The sequence below is a fragment of the Pelophylax lessonae genome (assembly GCF_965119305.1).
Source record: "Pelophylax lessonae genome assembly, chromosome: 9".
Taxonomy (NCBI): domain Eukaryota; kingdom Metazoa; phylum Chordata; class Amphibia; order Anura; family Ranidae; genus Pelophylax; species Pelophylax lessonae.
The window spans coordinates 62,989,086-63,014,052 of record NC_138776.1 but is presented as its reverse complement, the minus strand read 5'-3'; the positions used below and the strand labels follow the sequence as shown (position 1 = coordinate 63,014,052).

The following is a 24,967-nucleotide window of genomic DNA, read 5'->3' as shown; positions in this document are numbered from 1 at the left end:
GTCGGATTGAACAAGGCCCGTATCAAGGTTAACAAGGAGGTGGGGCATTTCTTTGTCCAAAATGGGGGCCTTGTAGTTCGGCACAAGGAGTTGGAGCAGGAAACCTGACGCTATCTGAGAGGGGATGGAGTGCATTTGAATGCAGTGGATACTGATCTCTGGTTTTTAGGTCTGGAGGATGGTGTACAGCGTGCAGTTAAGGTCTGAAGGAGAGCACAAGTGTAAGGTCTTACACTTGTGGCGCGGTGGCGGTTGGGATCCCTTGGATTGGGTTCAAATCTGTTGGTGGCGATACAGATGAGGAACCATCGTTGGTATGGTATCTTCAGGTTGGGTGTGGTCGAATAGGAGGGACCAGGAAGTGGTAGACCTGTAAGGTCTGTGGGCAAGTGTTAATGTCCCCGTGTCTGTGTTTTGCGGCTGGAGAAATCTATCTTTGGTTAATGTTATTGTTATGTATTTATTAGTTATTACTTATTTGTTTAATAAAAGGCCTGACGGCCAATTAACTCCCCCTTGTGTCAAGTATTTTAATGGTGGGTAAAAGGGGTGGAGTTTTATAAAGGGGTTAGCTAGGAGTTTGGTGGCGACCTCTGAGTTACCCTAGTCATGTACATACATCCCAGGAGTCATCAGAAGGGGGGGGGTGTACTAGGAGTGAGTTTTTCAAAGTGATTTCTCAGCAAAAAAAAATCATGACGATATGGATGAATGGGGGAGTTTGCTTTGAATATTAAAAATGAATTAAATAGTGTTTTTGGTTTGTGGTGCTCAGATGCAGTGTCGTTCCACTTTAGCAGTTGAGGTAAACTAACTGTCCTCTGAAAAATTATCCACGATGGCGTTCAGGAGGTACTACTGCTGCCTTCTAAGCCCTTTTTTTTTTTTTTTCACGTGGTGGGACTGCACTGCTACTGCGAACAGAGCGTTTGGCTCACGATTGTAGTGCAGCACAATTGAACTCTTGTCAAACTCTGCAACCCATGTTAAAAATACCACAGCTGAAAAGCATAGCGGCCACAGCAAATGTACTGCCCTGTCTGGCTGTATTGCTACAGTTTGAGTGGGCTGGGGGGCAGTAAAAATGCAACAACAATGCAGCTTCCTACTAACAGCAAGCTTCTGCTCAGGGCTCATTCACACCAGCGTCCTTTGCTTTACCCAATGCAGTTCCGGTGAGTAGATAAGGCAATTTGCGTTATATCCTATTGTTTCAGTTCACACCAATGCGCTGTGTTTGTGTGTGACAGGTTGGAATTCTATATGTTACGACACAGCACCACAAAGAGTTGGATAAAATGTCAGTTTGTGACATTTCAATAAAGTTCAAAAAAAAGGTAAGAGTTGAAATGTGTTGTAATAACCCATCGCGCCACCTCTACACAATGCACACCAGATGGCTTGTGTTATACTGAGCATAACGTGCCTGGGGCCTAAAGTACGTGGATTAAAGCAGAACTCTGGATTCAACTAAAGAAATCAGCAAGGTTAGCATGCTGTAAATATGTGTATTGAAATACTTGCTTGCACCTGCTGAGATCTACCTAAGTCTTTAAAATGTAAGCCAGTTCATCAGAATAATTATTTGTTGGCATGAGGAGTCATGAATCTCTGGGAAGATGAAGGAAGGGAGGTTATGTGAATTGCAGCATCTCAAGGATTTTTTTTATTTTTTATTGGTGGAGTCTTTGCTTGTTCCCATCTACAGAATACTTTATTAATCCCTAATCTAGTGGCTCAAATGGAGATTGACATCTCTTGGCGGTTTAAAAAGATGCAAGATTTGAGCCTTGCTGCATCTCAGGGACTGTTGGGGCCCTGTGGGTCAATAACTGCTTTCACGATGAGAGTATTTTAGGGGACAGATGAGATAAAAACACTAACTTCTGGAATTCCAACAGATCGTGGGTGTAATGCAAGGCTCCTGCAGACTGTCAGTGTAGCTGTCTGCCTGTACCTAGTACGGGCAGGCAGTTACTGAATGACAGGAAGAATCCATGAACTACCTAGAGCGCTCATCAGTGCCCTGGTTATTTACTGAAAACTGCAAGCCATCAGCTGCAGTTATACTTCTCCCATTGACAGAACTCTGTGAATGAGTGAAGCGGCCGGGTAGGCAGAGCCCAACATGGCCACTTTTTTTAAAAGTTGTGACAGCGAGTGCGGGGAGAAAACCCCAGGCCTGCTTTCACAACGGGGGCTTGGGTGGTGCGTTGCTGCTCGTTTGATAACATGTTTCATGTTACACCCTGGGTTTCTGATGTAACATGTTATGAAAGGGGAGATTAGCCTTTTAATGGTAATACTGCGAAAAAGTCCAGATCAGCGTTTCTCAATTAGGGTTCTTCCATAGGTTTCTGGGAGTTTCTTGTGGAGAAAGCAGAGTCATATTGATCCCCTGCCTGCACCAACCACTAATTTAGGAGGACACTATTATTATTTTTTTTCCAATCTACCACAATTTCTGCCAACACCACAAAATTACCAAAATGTTGGTGGTTTGTACATGTATTGATACATTCATTTTTATTCCAGTTACAATTGCCTAGAAATTGGTTTGTGTGGCCAGCACTAGTATGAATTTTAGAGATTTATCTTTTCTCTGCCCATACATAAGATGCACAATGGTTGGGTATCACCCTTATACATACATACATCCAGTTTAAAGTCTATTGAAAGCTCCCTTTAAATTAAGCACCATTCTTTTCTTCAAAAACTCCAGAAAAATCTGGGCCAAAGGCAATTACTTTTCTTTCATCCATTTTATAAATTATTGTACAGTATGAAATCAATAAATCCAAAATGTGAAAGTAAGTAGCCCAAAATCATACAGGTTGCTGTGTTGTTCATTAACACAGTTGTGCCTTTCTGGATGATAAACCCAGAAGAAAAAGGACATTTGAGAGTCAAGCAAAAATGAAAGCCCACACATTTCATTTGATGTAGCAGCACTGTGTAAGAGGTACAACTTGTATAAACTTATTCTTTTTTGAAGCTCTTAATTCTCTTCAGAATGTTGGGATAAGCATTTCACATACAGCATGATTCATTGCTTCTGGCAGGAGCAGGATTTGTTGCAGTGTGGGTGTTTTAGCAAATAAATAGCTAAGAACAATACACATCTTTCATTTCTACGTTTATCATGCAGAATGCATATAATAGAGGTGTGGGAAGGATAGCTTTTCCTATTCAGCTGGGATAAAAGTTGCAACAAACAAAGTTTGTAGAGTAAAAAAACACATACATTTAGCTGATTTTTTTGTACCTTTAAAGCAGAACTAAACCCATCAATTTAAAGGTTTCCCAAAATTGTTCCATTTAAGGCATGCCGTAATGATAAGTCACAAGTTCTTTGTGCTCTCAGACCATCAAATGGATGGTGTCATGATTGATCACATGTGAAGCGCCATAGCAACTGCAGATGAGAAGATGGCCGCTTCCTTCCCTATAATGGATAGAAGGGGTTAGTTCCACGTTAATACCTTTTTTAATCCCATTAAAGCTGTGGATGATATCAGGTATGTGACTCTCTTATAATGAGTGCGGTTTACAAGTGACATGTGCATGGATCTATCCTGTGACCTGTTTGTAGATGGTGTCATGTTGGAGCCTAACGTTAGTTGTTCAGAAGTCTGTGACTAGTGCCCACTAGTCAAATACTTTTTTTCAGGAGGCCAGATAAGAATACTTATGAATAGTGTTAAACCAGAGGGGAATGCAAAATTTGCACCTGTGACATTTTCCTGTAGTCCACACTATCAAATAAGCCTAAATTGTGAATTGTGGGGCTTATCAATATTCATAAGGGCAGCATTATCATGAATTCTTCAAGATACTGGAATAATGAGACATCTTTATCTCCTAGTTGGAGCATACACACAAGCTAGCCACGTCTTGGCAAATTGTTCCAACATGTTAAAGCCATTTACCCATTTTTAAATACACTGCCTGGCCAAAAAAAAAAGTCGCCACCAAAAAAAAAGGTCACACACGTTGGGCCACCCTTAGCTTTGATTACGGCACGCATTCGCTGTGGCATTGTTTCAGCAAGCTTCTGCAATGTCATACGATTTATTTCCATCCAGTGTTGCATTATACAAGATCTTGTATTGATGATGGGAGTCAGACCACTGCGCAAAGCCTTCTCCAGCACATCCCAAAGATTCTCAATGGGGTTAAGTTCTGGACTCTGTGGTGGCCAATCCATGTGTGAAAATTATGTCTCATGCTCCCTGAACCACTCTTTCACATTTTGAGCCCGATAAATCCTGGCAGTGTTATCTTGAAATATGCCTGTGCCATCAGGGAAGAAAAAATCCAATAATGGAATAACCTGGTCATTCAGTATATTCAGGTAGTCAGCTGACCTCATTCTTTGGGCACATGCAGTAACTATCCAATAGGATAGTTACTGCATGCTTAGTTTAGTTAGTTGCTTAGTTAATTACAAATGGCGACTTTTTTTTTTTTGGCCAGGCAGTGTATATTAGTGCTTGATCTACATTACTCTGAATCAATCCATTCATTTACAATTTTCCTGGCTAAGAAATTTAATATAAAATGATAAACAAAGCTAAGAGATAATGGTCACCCAATTTAACTTAAAACTAAATCTCTAACCAATCTCACTTCTGGGAGCACTTAAGAGATTTCTGGCCAGCTACTCTTTGGGGTGAAGCTTAGGAAAACTAAGCTAAGAAGGGGCCATTTAAGAAAATGTGTCCCATTGTTTTGCCAAGGTAAATTCAGGGTTGTCTGCAGTGTGTGAGCTGCACTACCCAAATCTCTAATTTCATCACCTGAATGTTGGATTTGAATAAAGCTTGGCTCAAGACATCTGTAGGTGGTCGAGTAATGCTTCTGTGTCAAACTGTTCTCCCAAGCATTTGTTATTATTGGTTTATGTTAGGCTGGCTGTGGAAGGGCAGAAGTCTTAACATGAAGGATAGGTGAAGTGAAGATGTTAAACTCCTTTTTCCTAATTAACCAGTACTTCATCCATCTCACTGTAAAGGGAAAATTCAACCATATTGTTCAGAGATTTTCATAGCATTTGGAAAATCTTTCTGTGCATTAAGGAGAGTACTTTTGTGGTTGGCAGTGCTTAGAATGACCTTAAATGGTTCAATCAATATCTGAATATCACATCAGGCTATCAAACTGGAGTGGTCTCGGGCTGTTTCCATGCCTTAAATGACAATTAACGATACATCAAAGTTATCTCAAGTTTTTAAATATATTAGGACAATACTCTTCTGTTTTGTCTCTATGGCATAATGAGATTACAAGTTTTTCTGCAATGATCCAGAGCTCTTGCCCAACTCTTGTTTTTTTTATGTTTGTAGACTGACATTTTATGTGTTACAGCACCTCACTGTATCGATTTGGTATTTTATGAGTAATTGTTTGTATAATTTGTTTATCCCAGCTGAACTCTCCTCTGCTATCAGTCACATCTTACTCCATCAAAGCCTTTCATTGCCAGCTTGAATTAAAAAAAGAACAAGGGGATTAGAAATCATAAAATTTGGGTCAAACAAATCTCCTTGTATCATTCCAAAATATCTGGCATTGGTGTCAAATTAGAGAAGCCTTGGAACTTGTTTTGCTATATTGGCAAAAGACATCACCTGCAGCTGCACTGTTCTGGCTCAGTTTGTACAACCAAACCCATCCTAGAGAGGACAAAGTGTTCATGGGTGTCCCCTATATGTTATCAGACTTTCTAAATGGGATAATAACAGCATCAAGCTTTTATAGTAGACAATCCATAAAAATAACTCAGTTCAACATTATATTCATGAGCTGCGTACACTGACTGGGTATCGTTTTGAAAGAAACTCAATAAACACTTCTGGATCAGGTTATGTAACAATTATACTCCAGCTTTCGGTAAAAAAAAAAAAAAAAAATTGGTAAAATCTAAAGTAAAATTGCAGTAAATTAAACTTATTTTAAGTATAATAAATGAATTAAAACAAATGTGGCAGAAGTTATTTCCACTGAAAACATGTCTGCCCAACATTCTAGCACTGAAACCTTCCCACCAAAAGCTGACTTTAGAAGCCAAAAAAGAATGTGCTGCCTAGCAAGGCAACGTCTCTAACCTTGCAGTCTCTCTGACAATATGACAGTCTTTCTTAATAGTAAAGCATGGTCCCTGGTAATATGGCAGCGTGCCTGTTTAGCATGCTGAGCTCTCTGGCAAGAAATGAGACCCTTGCAGGTATGTAACAGGCCCCACCCATTGGCAAACATTAGAAATTTGGAACTAGAATTGGAAAAAAAAAAAAAGATTTGTTTTTCTCTATTTTAACCAAAATAATTTTATTGTCCCATCAGAGGTTGGAGAATGCATTGTGGCACCTGACTGATAGCTTCAAATAACATAAATCTATCTTCAGTAATCTGCCTCATCGTATGCAAATTACACCTAAGAAGGACACAAATGCACTCATAACAGGTTGTGCAACTGTTGTGGGTCCCAGTAGCACAAGTGGGTCAATACTGCCAGGCAGCTATAATTTAAGAAAAATCACTTTATTATTGAATGTACATAGCACCCCTCCTATTATACTACAGGTAATTAAACAATGAATACGACAATACTAGTGTCAGTATTGTTAAACATATTAAATTGTATGGCTGAGCAAAATATATTAAAATTGGAAAAAAAAAAAAAAGCATAATTGGTACATCTCTTGAAAACAAGTACAGAACAATACCTATTGATCTGCCAGACATGCAGTGTACTCTGAACTATTTGGACTAACAACACAGTGCCTTGGCTGCACTTAAATCCGAGCCAGCATTATCAACCCTAACTGCCCCATCCCTTCCTGTCTATATCTTTAATTCATACTTTTTTTTTCCACAGCAAAACAATGCTACTTCCTTGACTTCCAAGAGCCTGCCTGCATATGCTATGTGTAGGAGAAAGGCTCTTGAGAGATGAAGTTCTGGGCACATATGAACAGTGGCTCATTGTTTTTTGCACTATTTGGGGTCCTTTTGCCCTGAGTGAGGCAGTTGAAAAGAAGTGAGGCCACCCTATTAGGATAACACTGCAAGATTGTGGTTGCAGGATTAAGTGCCTGGTTTATCTCTCCAGCTATTGGGCTTATAAAGTGTCCCCTGTTCCTCTTATTTATTGTGTTTACCATTTATTTTTTTCTTAAGTGTATCCTCACAGCCATATTTAGGTTTTGATGGCAATTAATATATTGCTTATGTTATAAATAGTGGAGATCACTGATTGTCAGCCATGTTTGCCATGTGCTTTTTTATTTTGTTTGGTGCACAGTAAAATGTAATTTATATTACACACTCCTGACAAAGCTCTTTTATTTGAGCGAAACATGTTGAGTTAGTTCTGTCCTGCACCTTTTTTTTTCTTTCGTTTTTGGAACACACATTATTTTTGTAGGATGGTGGACTATTACTCCACTACTTCCCCTGGTTAGTGGTGGGGTTAATTTGAGAGGTTTCAGTCTTAGTGCTTTCTTAAAAAAAAATATATATTTTACTTTGGGGGGGGGGAGCTGTTAGAGGTGGGAAATTTGCAATATGTTAAGCACCTCAGCATTTCTAATACCCCATTGTTTGTCTATTGGCATCTCCCATTTAGTATTTAAATATGTTTCGGGGCCAGCCAATTCGTGACATAGATGTCGTAATTATTGCCGCAGTGACTAGAAAGCCCAATTTGTGCAAAAATGCTACAGGGGGGTTGCTATAGTCTTAAAGGCCAAGAGGTACTCTTATGTGGAGCCCTATCTTTGTTATGTGGGGGGTATTGATTTTTACCCCAGTATAGGGCTATCACCGTTTTTTGATCTAATGTTGTTTTTTCTGAACTTTATTTTCCATGGTGACAAAATTTTGGACAGAAGAGATTGAGACATATTTTCTAACCACCTAGTCTATATCGGAGACTTATGGAGTGCCAATGGTTCCCATCCTAACAGTATCAAACAACACATACAAGAATCCTATCATTTATTAAAATCCTAAAGAAATGTTAGGTCATTTTCCTTCCCTGGGTGTTTGGTTCAAGGTTTTATGCACCCTCATTTTTTGTTTGAGTATATAGTTCTGGGGACATGCCTGAATCAATAGAAACTGAGCTCCTCGCAGTTGCCTCTTAGAAATTGTACAAATCTAGTGATGCTTCAGGCGATAACTTGTTTCTCCCTATGAGAACAAGATAAATAATAAATGCTGGGATATGACCTAGAGGGGAAAAGGGAGGTAAATGTGGGTAATGCGGGTAAACCGCACTTTTAGGATAAGTGAGATTTATTTACTGATATTGCTGGCAATCCCCCTATATATATATATATTTCCTGTCTTACACCATGTTTGCACTATGTGGATGAGATCAGTTCTTGTATCCTACAGTGCATTCGGAAAGTATTCAGAGCTTCACTTTTTCCACATTTTGTTATGTTACAGCCTTATTCTAAAATAGATTAAATTCATAATTTTTCTCCAAATTCTACAAACAATACCCCATAATTACAACGTGAAAGAAGTTTGTTTGAAATCTTTGCACATGTTCTAAAATTAAAAAAAAAATCACATGTACATAAGTATTCACAGCCTGTGATCAATACTTTATTGAAGCACCTTTGGCACCAATTACACCCTCAAGTAATTTGGAGTATAATGCTACAAGCTTGGCACACCTATTTTTGGGCAGTTTCTCCCATTCTTCTTTGCAGGACCACTCAAGCTCCATCAGGTTGGATGGGGTGCGTCCGTGCGCAGCCTTTTTCAGATCTCTCCAGAGATGTTCAATCGGGTTCAAGTCTGGATGACTCAAGGACATTCACAGAGTTGTCCCATAGCTGCTCCTTATCTTGGCTGTGGGCTTAGGGTCATTGTTCTGCATGAACTTTCACCCCGGTCTGAGGTCCAGAGCGCTCTGGAGCAGGTTTTCATGAAAGATGTCTCTGTATTTTGCTGCATTCATCTTTTCCTCAATCCTGACTAGTCTCCCAGTCCCTGCTGCTGAAAAACATCCGCACAGCATGATGCTGCTACCACCATGCTTCACTGTAGGGATGGAGATGGCCAGGTGATGAGTGGTGCCTTGTTTCCTCCAGACATTAGGCTTGCCATTCAGGCCAAAGAGTTCAATCTTTGTTTCATCAGACCAGAGAATTTTGTTTCTCATGGTCTGAGAGTCCTTCTGGTGCCGTTTGGAAAAACTCCAGCTGGGCTGTCATGTGCCTTTTACTGATGAGTGGCTTCTGTCTGGCCACTCTACCATACAGGCTTGATTGGTGAAGTGCTGAAGAGATGGTGTTCTTCTGGAAGGTTTTCCTCTCCACAGAGAAATGCTGGAGCTCTGTTAGGGTGACCATCGGGTTCTTTGTCACTTCCCTAACTAAGAACCTTCTCCCCTGATCGCTCAGTTTGGCCGGGCAGCCTGCTCTAGAAAGAGTCCTGGTGGTTCCAAACTTCTTCTATTTACAGATGATGGAGGCCATTGTGCTCATTGGTACCTTCAATTTCTGCAAAAATTGTTCTGTACCCTTCCCCAGATTTGTGCCTCAATACAATCCTGTCTCGAAGTCTACAGACAATGCCTTGGACTTCATGGCTTGGGTTGTGCTCTGACATTAACTGTGGGACCTTATATAGTGCTTTGAAAAAGTATTCATACTCCTTGAAATTTTTCACTTGTCATGTTACAAACAAAAATGTAAATGTATTTTATTGGGATTTTATGTGATAGACTAACACAAAGTGGCACATAATTGTGAAGTGGAAGTAAAATGATAAATGGTTTTGAATTTTTTTTACAAATATGTGAAAAGTGTGGCGTGCATTTGTATTCAGCCCCCCTGAGTCAATACTTTGTAGAACCACCTTTCGCTGCAAATACAGCTGCAAGTCTTTTTGGTGATGTCTCTACCAGCTTTGCACATCCAGAGAGTGACGTTTTTGCCCATTCTTCTTTGCAAAATAGCTCAAGCTCTGTCATACTGGATGGAGAGCATCTGTGAACAGCAATTTTCAAGACTTGCCACAGATTTTCAATTGGATTTAGGTTTGGACTTTGACTGGGCCATTCTAGCATGTGAATATGCTTTGGTCTAAACCATTCTATTGTAGCTCTGGCTGTATGTTTAGGGTTGTTGTCCTGCTGGAAGGTGAACCTCTGCCCCAGTCTCAAATTTTTGCAGATTCTAACAGGTTTTCTTCTAAGATTGCCTTGTATTTGGCTCCATCCATCTTCCCATCAACTCTGACCAGCTTCCCTCTCCCTGCTGAACAAAAGCATCCCCAAAACATGATGCTGCCACCACCATGTTTCACGGTGGGGATGGTGTGTTCAGGGTGATGTGCAGTGTTAGTTTTCCACCACACATAGAGTTTAGCTTTTTGGACAAAAAGTTTAATTTTGGCCTCATCTGACCAGAGCACCTTCTTCTACATGTTTGCTGTGTCCCCCACATGACTTCTCCCAAACCGCAAATGGGACCTGAATGGCAAGCACCATGTCTAGAGGAATTCAGGCACCACTCATTACCTTGCCAATGCCATCCCCACAGTGAAGCATGGTAGTAGCAGCATCATGCTGTGGGAATATTTTGCAGTGGTTGGGATTACGAGACTAGTCAGGATCGAGAAAAAGATGAATGCAGCAATATACAGAGACATCCTTCATGAAAACCTGCTCCAGAGCACTCTGGACCTCAGACTGGGGTGAAGGTTCATCCAGCACAACGACCCTAAGCACACAGCCAAGATACGGGACAACTCTGTGAATGTCATTGAGTCACCCAGACTTAAACCTGATTGAATATCTCTGGAGAGATCTTAAAAAGACTGTGCACCGACGCCCCCCATCCAACCTGATGGAGCCGGAGACGTCCTGCAAAGAAGAATGGGGGAAACTGCCCAAAAATAGTAGCATCATACTCCAAAAGACTTGAGGCTGTAATTGGTGCCAAAGGTGCTTCAACAAAGTATTGAGCAAAGGCAGTAGAATACTTGTGTACAGGTGTTTTTTTTTATTTTAAATAAATTTGCAAAGATTTCAAACAAACGTCTTTCACATTGTATTTATGGAGTATTGTTTGTAGAATATTGAGGAAAATAATGAATTGAATCAATTTTGGAACAAGACTGTAACATAACAAAATGTGGAAAAAGCGAAGTGCTGTGAATACTTTCCGGATGTGCTGTATATGTCAAACCTAGTGATGATTGAGCCCATGCTTCAGTTTCCTCTGTCGGTCCATTTAGATTGTTTAAACCTTATTACTTTTCTCCCCTGTGTTTGCCTCTCCCTGGCACTACAGTCTTATTTACTGACAAACACTGTATCTTGTATTTCTATCAAGCTAATTTCTTCATTAATTAATGATAATTTATCTCAGAGAGTGACTAAAGTCTCCCAGCCTAGCAGAGCAGTCATCGTAGAAGCAGCTTTTCATTTCGGCAGTATTTCATGTACATTTTGCCTCCGTGCACTCTAATTGCAGGTGACTACAGTAAGAACTCATTAACGGCTTGCCTTTGACTTGTCATGTGGTTGAGTTATTGCTGCGCTGCCGAGCAGTGATGAATATATAGTCTTTTCACTGTCTTTGGGGAGAGAACAAGGCCTGCATCTTGCTTGCCAGCTGGTCTGTATCCAGACATAATATAATCATGAGAGAGGCACGCTTTGGCACTGTAATAGCAAAAAATTGTGTTTGTGTAAGGAATGAAATAATAGCCACACATACCCCTTCAAGGGGAAAAGAGTTGAACGCCTACAGAAAGCCATCAGAGTCCCGTTATGTGATGTCTTCGCTGTCCTGTTATGCAAAAGCACAAGTGGCCGGGGTAATTCGGTGGTCTGGAGTGAAACGGGCTGCTGGCTTGGTGATGTTTGTAAAAGAAAATTAATATAACGATATGTTGTTTGCACACATCTAAATGACTGAGCTTTTGCTTTTGTCTTGCCTGTGCTCCTTTGCAGATACCCTTTCCCCACAGTGTTCAGCAGCTGCAGCAAGAAGGACTTGGACAGCAGCCTGGAAAAGGGAGTGGGCATGTGTCTCTACAACATGCCTGAAGTTACAGAATCGTTTGGAGAACAGAAGTGTGGAAATGGATACATTGAAGAAGGAGAACAGTGTGATTGCGGAGAACCAGAAGTAAGCAAGTAGAACAAGCTGTGTATGAATTGGCGGCATTTTACCGGACAACACACTTTATCATATCTATTCTGTTAAAGCAGAACTAAAGGCAAAACTTTTTTTTCCACTTTGGATAGCATAAGAGAGAGTTATAAATTATGTCAGTTCATTTTACCTTCTATGTCCCATTGGGGAGATTTGCCTTCACTTCCTGTCTCCTAGCCAAAACAGAAAGTGATGGAATTCCTGCTTGTCACCAAAATTAGTGTCCCAACTGGAAGTTTTCCCCTCTATTCCTGTTCTGGTGACAACCCAAAATTTGGAGTTCTTTCAGTTTCACTCTTTAAAAATCATAAACAGGGCAAATATCTGACTCTCACTAATGGGGGAAGGAAAGCAATAAAAAAACTTACAGGTAGTCTAATCCCTCTCCACTGTGTTCAAAACTAAAAATTACATTTTGTCTTTAGTTATACTTTGTATAAGTGTGCAAAGTGCAGTAACCTATAGCAACCTATCACAGGTTTACTCATCTAACATGACTTTAATATAATAACACAAAAAAAGTGGTGGTGTGCCTCCACTCCTCAGCATTGGCCTAAATAAACGGGTTACAGCACGTAACTACAGAAGTCACTGTACTTTAAAGTGTATGTCTTGGCAAAGTGCAATTAAAAATATTCAGTACGTTTCTGAAATATACTTACTGTGTATTTCCCCTCGCTTTGTGTATTTAAAGCGGAGTACCAGCCTAACACACTCACCTGTCCAACGGTCCAGCGATGCGGACGACCGAAGCCTCGCTCTTCTCCCTCTCTGCTCTCCGGCGCCGGCATCACTGGTGTGGGCACCCGGCTGTGACAGTTTGCGGCTTCACAGCCGGGTACGCACTGCACATGCGCGAGTTGTGCTACGCGTCTTGATTGGCCGGCAATCTTTTGGGACCTCTGACATGTCCCAGAAGATTGCAGGGAGGGAGGGGGAGAGGAGAACTTCCGCTCAGGGCGCAGCGGCACTCCGAGCGGAAGTGGGAGCGGGTACCTGTCAAAACTAGGTACCCCCCCCCAAAAAATGACATGCCAAATGTGGCATGTCAGGGGGTTAGAACTACCTAAAGCGGAAGTTCCACTTTTGGGTGGAACTCCGCTTTAAGGTCTCATTTACATTATGCTCTTCTGAACATCTTTCCCCTGAAAGGAGAAAAGAACTGTTTAAAAACATACAGGCACATGTAGACATGTTCAGGCATGCCAAGCGTTTGGGCCATCATTCATTTAATTGGCCAGAATATTAATTTATTCTGGCCATTGAAATGAATGCTCAAGCTCTTAGCGTTTCCATGTGTTTAGGCGCATCAGGATTTTTTTCTGGCCAAATGCTTTTCTCCCTGGATCACGATTTTGGTGCGTTCAGATTTCTGCCCCTAAACACCCCTGCCTCTAAATGCCTGTAAACGCCTATGTGTGCATGGACATATAGGCTAACATAGAGGGGCATCTTGGGACAGAAAAAAAGCAAACATGAAACACCCTTAAACAGGCGTTTGACAGATATAGAGTACATGACGCCTAAATCTTCTAGAATTACAGAAAAATACCTGGTAGTCCTGCCAGAAATCCAAAGAGCACATAACTTCCTGTATGGAGCTGACATCTCAGCCTGTGCACCTAAATTCCAATGAGTGTTGTCAGGCGTGCCTGGGTTCTTCCCAGCTGGACTACGGCACATATCCTTTTGAAGTTATGGATATGAGGAGAGTAGGAGATTTTCTGTAGTCTAGTTGAGGAGAACGCCAGGGACAACAGTGCTCGGGATTTATTGCATCAGAAGCAGCATTGCCAGCTCACTGCAGGAAGTTAGGAGGTCACTATATTTCTAGCAAGATCAAAAAGTTTTTTTCTGTACTTGCAGCTTTTTTTTAAAGAGACAAAACCTCAGGAAATGTGCAAGTATTGCAAGGGCTTACTGCATTTTTCTGTCCAGATATACAGCTTCACGTGAGCAGGCCAGAAACATTAGATGTGTATGCACTGTCTGACCACCAAACTGCCTTTCTTCTTACAGATTGGCATATAGAGGATCCTACTGAACAAGTATTTACATATATATATACTTTGCAGTCCTCCTGAAATCACTGGTATTTCTGTGGAAAATTGAGTGGCCAGCAGACTTCCTCACCCAAGTTCTCTCCCAGACATTTGCTGACTTCATTTTTACCAGTATGTATCCTGGTTTCTGCAGGCTCCAGCAAAGATTACTGTATTTAATGCAGCTATTCTCAACAAGGGTTCCTCCAGAGGTTGCTAAGGATTCCTTGAACTGTGGCTGGTTGATGGTCCCTGCAAGCCCAAGGCCACCTGGCAGTCAACGGCATGACAACGATGATCTTTTTACTATTTATGTGATGGGAATTCTTTACAGTAACCACCAATTTAAGGGGCATTTTTTCCCACTCAACCCTGATTAATTAATTTTAGCAGAGGTTCCCTGAGACCCAAAATATATTTCAAGGGTTCCTCTAGGGTGCAACGGTTAGGAACGGCTGATCTAATGATTATTAGCACCTTAACCCTAGTATGAAGAGGTTTTAAGTAACAGGGCATATATACACAGTATATTTCCATTTATGGTTAGGTGTTGATTCTGTACAGGTTTATTCCCTGTAAACCCAAATCTTCAAGGCATCAGAGTTCCATACATCCTAGAAACTATACATGTTTTTCTCCTTAAAGACTGATATGTAAAAAAGGCAGATGAAACATGATTAAACAAAGGCTGTCTGACACACATTTAAAATCTTGTCTTTCAAGGCCCTGGCCTATATTGCAAACACTTCAAGGCCGACATGTTTATACATATAAATGGAGAATAAATAAAGAGTGATAACCGCGCTAAGGTGAAAAAAAAATAAATAATAATAAGAAGAAGCAGCGACTTCAAGTGTGACCACACCCTTAGATAATGTATAGAAAAATAAGTAGCGCTGAGTGATGTGGATTAAACAAATAAATGTCCAAACAATCAAATGTCCCAAAATGTCAACTTGAAATGACGTTGAAAGAATGAACAAACTCCAAGATCTCTTAGGAAATGCGCTTACCAAACGACCACTAAAAATCTGCAAGATTCATATGTGTATTCACAGGCCAGGGAGATTGGAGTTCATATGTCAGGATCCTCAACGAGTGGTGTCATAAATAAACATGAAAGAAAAAAACCTCCATAGTGTGATACCGTACAAATAATATAGTAATCAACTATATTAGATTCCGCCACCAATAAGTGAAAAATCCTTGACCAAATGTGCAGCAGCTTACCAAATGAAAAAATGAAGCCAGTGAATATCCCAGTGATGGGAGAAAAGATGAAAAGGAAAAGCCACCACCAATTGTGAAGCCTCTTACCAAATATAGATTAAAAGTGAGCAAAACACGGTTATTCCAGATGTATCAAGAAGCCAAATATGCCACTCAAGAGCACTGCAAGCCTCTTACCAGATGATATAGGATATGCACAGTATGATCACTTGTTGCGCTTCCCCATCAATAGGTAAACAGCTCCGGGACCAAATGGCATCTATAGGTATTGCTGTAGATCTCAGTACCAGGGTATTGAATTGCACCAGCCCGAGTAGAAAAGAAAGAGCCAATAGTGTAATAAATTCTAACAGATTTATTGTATAAAAGAAAAAGCACTTACAAACATAGTAGTTAAAAGTCACGAAGGATGAGAAGCCGCAGGCCGGACAGCAAAGCGCATCCGCTCCTTAGATAACTTCCGGGAATGATGTCAGCATGCCGCGACCTATACATATAAATGCCCTTGCCTTGTCTAAGCTGTTGATTTACATTATAAGTGAAGTTAGGTTGAGTAATGTAACTTTTCTGTTAGTGCCATCATTTTCACTGATACAAAGACGTGTGTTAGATTTCTGTGTTTTCTTGAGTAGGAGAATGCACATTGTGGAACCTTCCCCCAAAGTTTCAATGAAAAGTTCTTAGAAAACTTCATCAGATCAAAACTTTTTTTTTATTATTCTTTTGCCAAATGATTGCTTCCACCAAAAGATTGTTGGAGTGATCACATTTATGATTGTTTTTATTTTTTTTGTTGTTTATTACACATATGGCCTGGATTAGGGCTTCTTTCATATCAGTGCATTTCCGTAATGCAGGGTAACTTTGCACATTTGACCAAGACACAAGGTAACATATGAAACCGAGTGACGTGCATTCATTTTTATTTAATAAGTCACAAGCAGCCAGTAGGGTTAATTTTCTAAAGTCAAATATACTGTGTACTGCAAGTGCACTTTCTGCAGAGCTTAGAAAATAAGGTAAAACTTCACTTTGCAAAGAATACTCAGTCACATGCAAGGAAAATAAAAAACTGCATTTTTCTTTGTACATGATTAGATGTTCATAATTAGATGATAAAAACCAGCAGAGCTTCCCCTCATTTCAGAGCTTCCCCTCAGGTGCAGTGCTCTTCAAAGTGCAGAGTATATTTGCCTTTAGTAAATCAACCTCAATGTGTTTTAGGGTTTCTAGGGTCCCTTTTTCTCAGGGCTTAAAGTGTACTACCCATTTTTCCACCAGGGAATTTTTTTTATTTTTTTGCAGACATGATAACTGTTCTCTTAACTAAAAAATGTACTTTAAACCCCAAAACAATTATTATATATTTTCTAAAACCAGAAAAAGACCTATAGAAAAAAATTATGACAGTTGTATTTTTTAATGATGCACAATACTTGTGCAACTGTTTATCGAATGCATATTTTCACAAAAAAATACACCAAAATAAATTTTCGTACACACAAACACAATATACAGCCGTGGTCAAAAGTTTTGAGAATGCCACAAAAAATATTAATTTTCACAAAGTCTGCTGCCTCAGTTTTTATGATGGCAATTTGCATATACTCCAGAATGTTATGAAGAGTGATTAGAGGAATTGAAATTAATTGCAAAGTTCCTCATTACCATAAAAATGTACTTAATCCCATAAAAAGCATTTCCACTGCATTTGTGAAGAAGATTTTAAGGCGTCCAAGAAAGTCCAGCAAGCGCCAGGACCGTCTCCTACATTTGATTCAGCTGCAGAATCGGGGCACCACCAGTGCAGAGCTTGCTCATGAATGGCAGCAGGCAAGTGTGAGTGCATCTGCATGCACAGTGAGGGGAAGACTTTTGGAGGATGGCCTGGTGCCAAGAAGGACAGCAGAGAAGTCACTTCTCTCCAGGAAAAACATCAGGGACAGACTGATATTCTGCAAAAGGTAAATGGATTGGACTGGGGTAAAGTCATTTTCTCTGATGAATCCCCTTTCCGATTGTTTGGGGCATCAGGAAAAAACCTTGTCTGGAAAAGAAAAGGCAAGCGCTGCCATCAGTCCTGTGTCACACCAACAGTAAAGCATCCTGAGACCATTCATGTGTGGGGTTGCTTCTCAGCCGAGGGAGTGGGCTCACTCACAAGAAAACAGCCATGAACAATGAAAGGTACAAATAGCAACTTCTCCCAAACATCCATAAAACAGTTTGGTAACGAACAATGCCTTTTACAGCATGATGGAGCTTGGGGAATAAAACATCGAAAGTTTGGGTCCATGGCCAGAAAACTCCCCAGACCTTAATCCTGTTGAGAATTTATGGTCAATCCTCAAGAGGCGGTGAACAAAAAAAAAAAACCCACGAATTCTGAAAAACTCCCCAGCATTGATCATGCAAGAATGGGCTGCCATCAGTTAATGATGTGGCCCGGAAGTTGATTGACAGCATGCCAGGGCGAATTGCAGAGGTCTTGAAAAAGAAGGGTCAACACTGCAAATATTGACTCTTTGCATAAACTTCATGTAATTGTCAATAAAAGCCTTTGACACTAATGAAATGCTGGTCAATTTCTTCAGTATACCATATTAACATTTGACAAAAAGAAGCAGCAAACTTTGTGAAAATGTATTATTTGTGGCATTCTCAAAACGTTTGGCCGCCGCTTTAATAGCCAGTTTGGTAAAATATAAAAGATGGGATTGCTTTAAGAAAATGGATAGAAAACATGTCAAGCCTTAAAGATGAGTCTGTGAAATGGCAAAAAACTTCAGAACTCAAATTGTTCATTGGTGAAATTTTAAAAGCCTTTACAATTGATCAGTTTAGAGTCAATAATGGTCCTAAAATTATTGCTCTCAATTGAACGTTCGCAGCAGTAAATTAATGTGACACCAAACAATATTCCTATTCTCCAAAAATAATCCTTACACATCCATTCACATATCTAATGACCCTGCAATCTGTTTTTCAATAATTCGTTTCTTACTGCGTTTTTCTCCCTTCTTGTAATGTCACCTGTGAGCTCCTGAACCTCTCCTTCTCCCCTTCACATCCTGTTGTTTGAAAGTAGCAGTGCAAGTTAGTTAGTCATGTGCACTGCTATATCAGATAAAAGACAAATGGCTGTGGAAGTGGGACTTTTAAGGTGCCAATAAATATATATGATGGAGAAAAACTTCATTTTCCATAAAATACAAATATACTTTATTCAAACAGAAATTAGTTACAAGGACAATACTTTTAAAATATATAAAAGCACAAGAAAGCACTTGAATATGTCTGCTCTACATGTTTCACCATCTTCAAAATGGCTTCTTCAGGAGACTGACGGACATCTTTCACAAGTGAACATTCTATATATAAAGAAATATTATGAAAGTATCAAGAAAGCAAATACATATATATCAGATAGTACATAGTCCAAATCAAATAGTACACAGTCCCAAATTCATCTGTGTACTGTTCAAATGTGAGCTTGCACCTAATGTTATTCTAAGGGCCAACAAGCCCCCTATGTGTTAGCATGGGCAGGGATCATGTTTTCTTTATGAAGACATCAGGGGTATAATAGACCCCTAATGTCTCTTCTGCCCTTTACTGCAGCTAATCAAGCACAGATTGTGTGATAGCCCATTCTGAATAACATAACACACTACTACTATATGTTATCTGCAAAAAACTGATGAAAAGGGGCTCTTATTTTACATTTTCTTTCTGTTTTCTCTACTATGTGTTCCTAAGTGGGGACTATTTAGGTGGGGGAATAAAAGTGTTATGATAAGGATCACAGTAAGACTAAAGCCTAGTACTCACAGGCTGAATGTAGGGTGGCGTTGGCTGGTTCATTTGAAGCTGGTCAATACTTAGGCCTGTGTGTATGGCAATCAGTCTGACAGAAGCTGGCCGATCACCTGACTTTACCATCTGGTCAGCACTGACTGGTGTGTTCTGAGGGAGGGCCATCTCCCTGTCCGAACACAATAGCACAGCAGGGGAGATTGTTGTACTAACATCGGATTGTTAGTAAAGCGGCTCCTCCTGTGCTCTTCAGTTTCTTTTTGTTAAGCCCGCTGGGTTGAAAAAAAAAAAAAACTCAGTGTGTAACAGGCTTAAGTGGATCTTTTGCCTCTCATTGTAACTGATAAGAGAACTGAACATTGGTGGCGTTACAATAAGTTATAGCACCAGTATGGCTTCTAATACAGTTATCTTTCTTCTTTTCTCTCTTATGCATCCCTGCAGAATGTGAAAGGTAAGGAGATTCTAATTGGCGGGCTCGCAGTCTTCTAACTACCAGAAAATGTAAATGTTAACAATTAAGCTGCAAGTAAAAAAAAGTGATAAACTTTCACCCCAAAATGAATGCAAACGTATTTGCTGGGCTAAACAATCATAAATAGGTATGTGAAAAACCCAATGTTCAAATGACATTCAATTAATCAAATAAATGCAATGTGATCTACAAAAGGGTGCAGCGTGAATCACTATGCAAATATAAAGCAAATAACAAAAGTTTATATAAAAAAAGTATAAATAAAGAAACTGTGCTACTCCATGACAAAGTCCACATAAAAAAACTGTGTCCAGTGAGAAGTGTGAAGTAGCAGAAAAGCCTTCACCTTTGTTCTCCTCTTGGGCACATTCTCACCTCATGTATATGACCCCCACGACCAAGATCATATTTCTCATTTGTAAAAATCACCTCCCAGGCTGCTATTAGAAGCCAAGATCTATGTATAGCCAACTAGATCATGATCACCAGGTACTCCACATAATCAATCCAGTAAAAGCAGGGCCTTCAGGTAGTTTGGGAGTTTACCAATGCTCAAGGAAGACGGAGAACAGTAATTATGGTATTATTTTTTTAATGGTAAAAGCAAATATGAATTTCACTCACATGAAAGGAAGAAACCACATGTATTACTTTCCAAACACAGTGGCGCTGCTGCTTGTGTGAGTGTCTGTCTGACTGCTTGTTCAGCCCAGCAAGCCCACAGGTAGTACTCTCCATTATCACTCCAAACCATGCCCAATGGGTTTCATCACTATGGAGTCATCAGAGGCACATCAGCCACACATACCTATATAGCTTTGATTGGTTAGCTCAGCAAATACATATATACTTTAGAATGATCTTGTTTCCTGGTGGGATCCAGCCAAAACTGGATAGAGTGGGGAAGTTAGAGTTTTTTTATTGCGATCTGTGTTCATTTTGTAAAGATTTGCCCTCCCTTTTTGTCAGGACAGAGGGTGATTGGTAATCATCCAACAGGGACACACATAAAAACTAAACTGTATTTAGTAGTAGGAAGGTGTTAGGGAGGTTGTCTGTGCCTTCCTTTCTCGATAATGACCCATTTCTTGTACGGGTGTTGCAAGGACTGAAAGCAAGGGGATATCTCCTTAGTGGATTCATAGAGGACAGTAAAAACCTGAAAGGAGAAATCCCAAGGCCTCTTTGACATGGGCTTACTACAGCATACACCTGTGTGAGTGCTGTGTAAAAATAAATATTGCTGAGTTAGAATAGAAACAAGTAGCATTCGACAGAGTCAGCTGGGATTTCATGATAGGAACCTTGGAGGAACTGGGAATAGGAAGAAAAATGATGGCATGGATAAAAACACTCTATGGCCAGCCCACTGCCAGGTTGAAAGTAAACGGGGTCCACTCTGAGCCGTTTGAGATGTCTAACGGAACAAGGCAGGGATGCCCGTTGTCCCTACTATTGTTTGTTCTTTCATTGGAACCCTTATTAGCGACAATTAGTAAGAACCCAGATGTGAAAGGAATAGAGGTGGGAGATGTGGAGCATAAGTTTGCCGATCTGTTGCTGTACATCTCCAGACCGAGGATAACCCTACCAAATGTATTAGAAAGTTTAAAAAAATATGGAAAATTATCTAATTTAAAAATTAACCCCACCAAATCAGAGATATTAACTATCAATATAAAAAAACAAGAAGAAGAAAAATTAAAACTAGAATTCCCCTTCACCTGGAAAAAACTAGGACTAAAATATTTAGGAATTATCCTAACAAAAAAGCCTGAAGGACTGTATAAAGAAAATTATATTCCGCTATTAAATTAAATTAAAAAAGAGTTTAACAGGATATCACATAAGCCATTATCATGGATAGGGAGAATAAACATAATAAAAATGGCAATCCTACCAAAAATAACCTACAAATTTCAAATGTTACCTATCTCGATCCCACAAATATATTTCAGAACTTTGAAATCCTTAATAACTAGATTTATCTGGAAAAGATGTAAACCCAGAATACAACATGCAGTATTAATTAAGGGCAAAAATCAAGGGGGTCTAGCAGTACCAGACTTATTAAATATTACGATGCAACTATTCTCTCACGCGTGATGGAATGGTGGAAAACAAAAAGCGAGAAAAACTGGGTAAAAATAGAATGCACAATCAATCACACTCACTTAGGAAAAATGATATGGATACCTGCACAATATAGGAATTTGAATTTCAATACACATCCGATCACAATTCAAGCACTTAAAATTTGGGATTTAACTCACAAAAGAAACAAATGGCAATACAACTCACCGTTAATTCCCTTAAAAGACACCAAATATTTTCCACCAGGACAAGAAAAAATGGGAGGGAAGTGGATAGGAGACGAGGATGCACATTTCAGGGATATTATGGATAATGTGCAAATATACACATATGAGGTATTAAAACAAAAAATAAAAGATTGGAGAATCGATGAGTGGCGGTACTGCCAGTTGAGGCACTTTGTGACTTCCCTGCCAAGACCGCTGAGAAGGGGAGATGATTTGCTCCCTTTTGAGCAGATCTGCTCCTCAGAGAAATATGAAAACAAAATATCAAACATATATAAAATCTTGGTAGACTTGACAGGACCGGCGGTCCTGCCATTCATCGACAAATGGGAGAGGGATTTGGGCACACGAAATAGAGACTTCCACTTGGGAAAAAGTTTAAAATTAATACACAGCTCTACAGTAGACATAAACACAGCTGAAATGAATTACAAATGCATTGCAAGATGGTACATTACCCCCGACAAAGCTCATAATTATCAAAAAGAAAAATCAAAAAACTGCTGGAGGGGTTGCTCAGAAGTAGGTACAATGGCGCATTTATGGTGGGACTGCCCAAAAATTAAAAAGTACTGGAAGGAAATCCTGGACCTAATTAAAAGAATCACGAAAATAGAAATCCAAGAAGATCCTTGGTACTGCCTATTCCACGGTATTATAAATTCCGTTAGGTAATATAAAACAACATTAATACCCCATCTGATGAATGCAGCAAAAGGGCTACTTTCATTATTTTGGCAAAAGGAAGAGGCCCCGACCACGGGAGATTGGGTACAAAGAGTCGAGAGAATAAGAACATTGGAATATTTGAGAGATTGGGAAGAAGATGATACAGAGGAATGGGGTGATATGTGGGAAAACTGGAGGGAGTTTAAGACAACGAGAGAATACACCAGATGAAGTGGAGAAAGAGAGAAAACTAGTATAGATAATGGGGGGGGGGGGGGCAAAATGAGGGAAAAAATAAGGGAAGGGAGAAGTTACACTACTGAAAATTGATGTTTTATTGTGTGAAATATATTTGTATGCTCTATTTTTTTTGGAAAACAATAAACAAATTTAAAAAAAAAAGAATAGAAACAAGAATGGATATTTAGTTGCCTGTGTAACCCATGGTTTATGCTCTTGGCAGTCACAAAAGAATTAGCTTTTATTGATATGTGTTCCTGTTAGAGAATGTTTACTTATTTCTTATACCTTTTAACTAAGCAGGAAGTTTGGGGAAATTTCACCATAGTGGACACTGAAAAAGGTTCTACCCATTTCTATCTTTATTGAAACTAAAAGGAAATGTTTTGGTTATTGTGACACTTCAGCCTTCTTTCATATGTATTGATTTCATTGAATGATTCTGAACTGTGGGCCGTTGCCTCATAGAAGACCTGTAAAGATGATTACCCTACTTCTTTTGTTTCAATACATTTTTTTAATGAAAAGTGTGAGGGAATTGTCCAGCTTCTTATGTGCTTCTGTCAAGATATAGCTTCCTATGTCCAGTCTGGACATAGGAACCAGATATTATAGCTGAATATTGCATAGCATACAAGACTAGCTGACAATAGCTTGTATAAGAACTGGAACTGTTTATTGAAAATTCAGACAGAATTTATATACTACACAATCAGGTGAGGCTGATCACATTATCGTATGCAAAGGCAACTGTATACAGGAATATAATTACCATAACTAAGGAAAAACATGCCTCATAACTTGGAATTAACATGGATTGTTTGAGGATTTGCATCATTTCATTTACAAAACATGCCCACAACTTTGAAGATTTTTTTTATTTTTTATTGTGAAGCAAACAACAAATAGGACCAAATAACAGAAAAAGTCAATGTGCATAACTATTCACCCCCCCCTAAAGTCAATACTTTGTAGAGCCACCTTTTGCGGCAATCACAGCTGCAAGTTGCTTTGGATAAGTCTCTGAGCTTGCCACATCTTACCACTGGGATTTTTGCCCATTCTTGCAAAACTGCTCAACCTCCTTCAAGGATGGTTTGCGCTTGTGAACAGCAATCTTTAACCTCTTTACCACTAGCCACTGTGCTGCTACTGCGGCACAGTGGCTCGTTATCGTCTAGCGACGTAGACCTACGTCGCTAGACTCCTCCCGCTGTAGGCGGTGCTCGCGCACCGCCGGAGGCGCGCTCCCGCTGTTCTCATTCACAGAGGGAGTCGGGCCAGGGGAGGAGCGGCGGCGATCGCCGCTGCTCTGCCCGATCGTCGGGGAATCCAGTTTGGAGATCCGCCCGCCTGTGTAAACAGAGCGGGCGGATCTCCTAAGTGACAGGGAGTGACAGATCAGAGTGTTCAGCATAGCTGAACATCCGATCTGTCCCTGGCTCACTCAGTCACCTCCCCCCCCACACGTTAGTAAGCACCAGGCATACATTAACCCCTCCCTCTCCAATAAAATTAACCCCTTCCCTGCCAGTGTCATTTTTACAGTAACAGTGCATATATATAGCACTGATTACTGCAGTAATGTCACTGGTACCCCCAAAAGTGTCAAAAATGTCAGTCAAGGGTCCGATCTGTCCGCTGCAATGTTGCAGTCCCGCAAAAAAAATCGCAGATCGCTGCCATTACTCGTTAAAAAAAAAAACACCAAAAATGACAGAAATCTTTCCCTTAGTTAGTAAACGCAATAACTTTTGCGCAAACCAATCAAAATACGCTTATTGCGATTTTTTTTTTTACCAAACATAGGTAGCAGAAAACAAATTGGCCAAAAATTTAAAAAAAAAATTGTTTTTTACATCTTTTTTGGGGGGAATTTCATATAAAAAAATGTTAAAAATATTGTTATTTTTTCAAAATAAACGCTCTTTTTTTGTTTATAGCACAAAAAGTAAAAATCGCACAGGTGATCAAACACCACCAAAAGAA

At 39.9% G+C, this 24,967-nt stretch overlaps 1 protein-coding gene across 1 annotated transcript in view; it reads left to right on the top strand.

The window, feature by feature from the left end:
• The window catches only part of ADAM12 (ADAM metallopeptidase domain 12), a 1,097,024-nt gene that overhangs the window by 810,917 nt on the left and 261,140 nt on the right, over positions 1-24,967 (top strand). Inside the window, exon 12 of the mRNA XM_082269366.1 lies at positions 11,981-12,158. Within this exon, the coding sequence (XP_082125492.1) occupies positions 11,981-12,158 (178 nt within the window). The remainder of the gene's footprint in view (positions 1-11,980; positions 12,159-24,967) is intronic.